This window comes from Mizuhopecten yessoensis, unplaced genomic scaffold (assembly GCF_002113885.1).
Source record: "Mizuhopecten yessoensis strain PY_sf001 unplaced genomic scaffold, ASM211388v2 scaffold893, whole genome shotgun sequence".
In the NCBI taxonomy this organism is placed as follows: Eukaryota; Metazoa; Mollusca; class Bivalvia; order Pectinida; family Pectinidae; genus Mizuhopecten; species Mizuhopecten yessoensis.
The window spans coordinates 156,390-162,187 of NW_018403774.1; the positions used below are offsets into that span (position 1 = coordinate 156,390).

Below are 5,798 nucleotides of genomic sequence, written 5' to 3' on the forward strand. Positions count from 1 at the left end.
CCTTTTTGGCCCCACCCATCAGCCCCTGGGGGTCAGTCAGGGCTCATATGTGCATATTATCAAACTGCTACCTAATACTGATAATGCTAACCCAAATTGAATTACTTCCAATGGAATTTTAGTCTATTTGACCCTTTTTGGCCCCGCCCCTCAGGCCTCTGGGGGCTTGGGACTAAACCGGCCACTATTTTTGTTGACCTTTGTCTATGGAAGGTCCCTGCAAAATTTCATTGAAATTGGTTCAGGGGTTTTGGAGAAGAAGTCGAAAATGTAAATTGTTTACGGACGGACGACGACGGACAAAAGGCGATCGCAATAGGTCACTTGAGACTTTGTCTCAGGTGACCTAAAAGGTTGACAGATTGATGACAGACAATGTACACCACGCTATGACACAAGCTCATCGCTCCTTCGGACCAGTTGAGCTAAAAAGAAAACCAAGCGAGGTGTGTACCTGGAATCTGAAGTACAGATTTCTCCTGTCCCTCCTGGCTGTACAAGGGAACAAACTTGGTCTTCTTTTTCATATCAACCACATTGGCAAGAGGTGTGTTATCCTGTGTGTAGGAATAAAACCAGTACAATAAATTTAACTAAAGACATTGAAAACCTCAATAACATATCTATTCTGATTACTAGGGTATTAGAACCAACCATTTTGAAAACTTGCAATCGATTTTTTTACAGCCAGTAATATATCGTCTGATTCGTCTACAGAAGTAAGCTAACACTAGAAACGACCATCTAAAAACTTACAGCAGGTAATATATCCTCAGATCAAACTTAAGGAGTAGGTGAATACAAGAACCGACCATCCAGACTTTTTTCTCCGAGACATCTATACAATACATACAGCCATTTGATTTTCAGGTTTTGAATATGGTTCAAGGGAGATAACTCTAACTATTTACTCTACTGGGATAAAATAACCTGCACTATTCTTCATATATCAGATTGGTGATCATGATAATGTTTGGTCATAATGTTTCTAATTCTTGTAAAGGTTATAGTACAAATTCAAGAAATAAAATGCACTAGGTCAAAGCTGTCTGCTGATGAGGTAGACTAACCATTTTAAATCTCTTTGGTGAATACCACTGATATAAGCTTATTTAATTACTGGCGGGATGATGGTAAGGTTAATAAACATTTAAGCTCTTTTAGGGAGGTTGCTGTTGCCAGTGATGAATTTGAAAAAAAAAAAATGATGGTTTCGGAATTGCCATTAAAAAAGATTTCACCAAAAGAATGGTGGTAAACAAACCTAAAAACTTTTTAAGGGGTTGGGTGTTATAATTACCAATGATGACATTTATTAAAAACTTATTTTTTTCGATAGAATGATGGACAACCAAACCTGTAATTTCTCTTTAGGATGTTTAAGGCTGCTGTTGATAAGGCTTTCCCCAATAGAGTGATGTACAACAAACCTGTAATCTCTCTTTAGGATGTTTGGGGCGGCTATTGATAAGGCTTTCGCCAATAGAATGATGTACAACAAACCTGTAATCTCTCTTTAGGGTGTTTGGGGCTGCTATTGATAAGGCTTTTGCCAATAGCATGATGGACAACAAACCTGTAATCTCTCTTTAGGGTGTTTGGGGCTGCTATTGATAAGGCTTTCACCAATGGAATGATGGACAACAAACCTGTAAGCTCTCTTTAGGATGTTTGGGGCTGCTATTGATAAGGCTTTCGCCAATAGAATGATGTACAACAAACCTGTAATTTCTCTTTAGGGTGTTTGGGGCTGCTATTGATAAGGCTTTTGCCAATAGCATGATGGACAACAAACCTGTAAGCTCTCTTTAGGGTGTTTGCTGTTGCCATTTATGACGTTTTTACTGATGGAATGCTTGTTACTCCTGTCACTAGTCTTCTGTTTGCCTGCTGCTCCACCTCTGCCACCAAAGTAGATATCATCATCTGTTGACTTACGATACACCTAAAATTACATCATCGTATACACAATCAATATCATCAGGCACTGTGGTTTAACAAAATATACTTCTAATTAATGATAATAATAATTTGAGGTTCTTATCTACCGCGTTATCACAACCTAGTTCGTAGGTCGTCTCAAAGCGGTTCACAAATTATTATCCGTGGTTATAGGGCCTTTGCAACCAGCCAATATCTTTCTCAACTCCCTGGGTAGCATACAGCCATTGCTGACATTTCGGTGCTCACAGCTAGCATTCTACAATTCTAGCACTACCCCACCATGTACTCATTTACAGCTGAGTAGACTGGAACAAGCAGAGTAAAATATTTTGCTCAAAGATACAACACAGTGCCGTGACGAGAGTCGAAATCGCAACCCTTCGGTCACAAGCCCAGTGTCCTACCACTAGACTACTGTGCCTGCTAATTGAAATAATTGACACAATACTGNGTGACGATAGTCGAAGAGTCGAAATCGCAACCCTTCGGTCACAAGCCCAGTGTCCTACTACTAGACTACTGTGCCTCCTAATTGAAATAATTGACAAAATACTGTCCAAGACATCTTTCTGTGTGTAGAATGTTAAATTTGCACCATTTGTATAACACATACATAACCAACAGCTCCCTAATATGCTAAATTACACAAACCTGTGTATGCATATACAACAGCTCCCTGATGAATGCTTTATTACATTAGCTTGTGTAGATGTACATTGTACATAGTGTCCAAGTCACAACCTCAGTAGCTTCAGCTAGAGGGAATTTCCTTTTAGCTCAGTGGTAGAGCACCAAACCAGAAAGGCAAGAGCCATTTCAGGATCATAAAATGCAGACACTGGTACTGGGTCACACTTTAAAGTGACAACATCAGTTGACAGATGTTATGCTTAAGAAGTCAAGTTTAGAAGCACATCTTTTTGACATTTTTTAATACACCTGATAAAAAAAGAAGGTTGGTTTGTTTTATTTTTACTTTGCCTAATATTCTCTGAACAGCTAAGGTCACTTAGGGAGTGCCTTCATGTGTGTTAACACTCTGTGCACGTGGTGGTCCAAAAATCTTCTAAACAAGAATGATGTATTCAGTTTTTGGTCCGGATCAGTACGGAAGTTGTTGCTTAGTCACTCCCCTGACCTACAAAAATGGTGTTTGCTCAGGTGGGAAATTTTAAACGATTGAAAACCGATTGAGGACTCTACTGGCAGAATTCAGCAGCTGTTGGCGATATTAAGAGCGTATTTGGATCAATAAATAATCCATTTATCGATATATGTGAGGTATGTGTTGTGTCATACTCAATTTTAATTGTCTGCAACTCAAAACTCTCTGACACCAAACGGTGTCAGAGAATTCTATCTGTCAAAATGTTTAAGTCTGGTGTACATGATAGGGCCAGAGGAAACTAGGGCTATCCACTTCCAAGCAAACAACATCTTGACGAATGCTTTAAAATTACCTGTGTGTCATCAGATACTGTTACTGTCGCCCGCCACCTAACCAACAACTCTTTGATGAATGCTAACACTTTAGGATTGCTATCTCCCAGCAATTCATGCATGTACTCCTCCAAGTCTTCTGCGGTTTCGATACTGAGAATGTACCTGAAAATAATAGTTACACATGTTATTAAGACACATCAAAAATCGGATCTTGAATATATATAGCTATTTTCACCTAAAGCTCCACCAGTTTTACAGCCAAATACAGACTTTTCCCCGAGCAAAAAGAAGTTCTATGTAAGTACTTCAACTTCAACAGGATACTCTAAAACGTTCAATACGTATTCTGTACATTATTTAGAGGCTGTTTAATTATTTTAAGTATATGTTCCCCAACTGAAGAAAACGTGAAATAAATCTTCAAAATTTCAATAAAAATGTATACTATATTTTCCGTATTTAAGTTGGAAAATGCTAATTCAAAAAGTTTGGTAGCAATATCGAAAGCGAAAATATGCAAGATTGCACAACCACAGGCCATGCCAGCTGGCAAGCAGTCCGAGATCGGGGACATGTGACTCCCGTATGGTCAATGTTCTGCTTCTGTGATATCGTTATGTATGGCAATATCCAAACGAAACGTAACATAAAATGAATTCAGTCAATCAAACAAACTTTGCATTATCTTCTGAGGCTGGTAAACCTAGTTTGTCTAGTTCCACACACATCCAGTCTTCCACCGAAGCCGCCATCTTTACTCCGGAACCACTCGGACGAATCGGAAATCTTCAAATTACGTAGGATGCATACAGAGGTATATCGAAAATAACAAAAACAGACGATAATGTGGTATTTATAAACTATATATAGACAGGTGTTTAATATAAATTAATCATGCCTTTAGAGGCAGGTGCCCGTGCGTTATCTCTATTATCGCTATTGACAAAACCTTATTAATAGACAGGAGTGTGATCTCTATAAGCAGACCTTTATAAACAGGTGCACGTGTGTGATCTCTACTGTATTGACCAAACCTTAATAGACAGGTGTGTGGTCTCTATTAACCAAACCTTAATAGACATGCAGGTGCATGGTCTCTATTGACCAAACCTAATAGACAGCTGTGTGGTCTCTATTATCCAAACCTTAATAGACAGGTGTGTGATCTTTACTGTATTGACCAAACCTTAATAGGCAGATGTGTGGTCTCTACTGTATTGACCAAACCTTAATAGACAGGTGTGTGGTCTCTATTGACCAAACCTTAATAAACAGGTGTGTGATCTCTATTAACCAGACCTTTATAGACAGGTGTGCGGTCTCTATTAACCACACCTATATAGACAGGTGTGTGGTCTCTATTGACCAGACCTTTATAGACAGGTGTGTGATCTCTATTAAACCGACCTTTATAGACAGGTGTGTGATCTCTATTAAACAGACCTTTAGAGACAGGTGTGTGGTCTCTATTAACCAGACCTTTATAGACAGGTGTGCTCTCTATTGACCAGACCTTTATAGACAGGTGTGTGATCTCTATTAACCACACCTATATAGATAGGTGTGTGGTCTATATTAACCGGACCTTTATAGACAGGTGTGTGATCTCTATTAAACAGACCTTTAGAGACAGGTGTGTGGTCTCTATTAACAAGACCTTTATAGACAGGTGTGCTCTCTATTGACCAGACCTTTATAGACAGGTGTGTGATCTCTATTAAACAGACCTTTAGAGACAGGTGTGTGGTCTCTATTAACCAGACCTTTATAGACAGGTGTGCGGTCTCTATTAACCACACCTATATAGACAGGTGTGTGGTCTATTTTAACCAGACCTTTATAGACAGGTGTGGTATCTATTAACCAGACCTTTATAGACAGGTGTGGTCTCTATTGACCAGACCTTTATAGACAGGTGCCATCTCTATTAACCAGACCTTTATAGACAGGTGTGATCTCTATTAACCAGTCCTTTATAGACAGGTGTGTGGTCTCTATTAACCAGACCTTTATAGACAGGTGTGATCTCTATTAGCCAGACATATATAGACAGGTGTGTGATCTCTATTAACCAGACCTATATAGACATAAGTGTGATATCTATTAACCAGACCTATATAGACAGGTGTGATCTCTATTTACCACACCTATATAGACAGGTGTGTGATCTCTATTGACCAGACCTTAATAGACAAGTTTGTCATCTCCATTATGAATACTTCTATAGATAATTTGTATATTTTGTTCCAAAATGGTTAATTACAACTCTGTATATATATGTTATAATGTGTGTTGTGTTGACAAATTATAGGGTGGTGTAACACTAGAGTGAAATCTGTTCACAGACTCGGGAATTTCTGTTCACTGGCCCGAGCTTGACCAGTCCGTGGGGGTCACCTCTCTCATCTGCA

The 5,798-nt window shown here is 39.0% G+C and overlaps 1 protein-coding gene across 2 annotated transcripts in view; it reads right to left on the bottom strand.

Annotated features, from left to right (window-relative positions):
- Positions 1–4,161, bottom strand: part of LOC110453727 (activating signal cointegrator 1-like) — a 16,882-nt gene extending 12,721 nt beyond the window's left edge. For both annotated transcript variants that reach the window (XM_021502830.1, XM_021502820.1), the window contains exons 1-4: positions 4,063–4,161; positions 3,405–3,549; positions 1,796–1,945; positions 455–557 (exon numbers count right to left, since the gene is read on the bottom strand). In XM_021502830.1, coding sequence (XP_021358505.1) covers positions 455–557; positions 1,796–1,945; positions 3,405–3,549; positions 4,063–4,139 — 475 coding nt within the window. In that variant the 5' untranslated portion in view covers positions 4,140–4,161. The remainder of the gene's footprint in view (positions 1–454; positions 558–1,795; positions 1,946–3,404; positions 3,550–4,062) is intronic.
- Between the last annotated feature and the right edge of the window lie 1,637 nt (positions 4,162–5,798).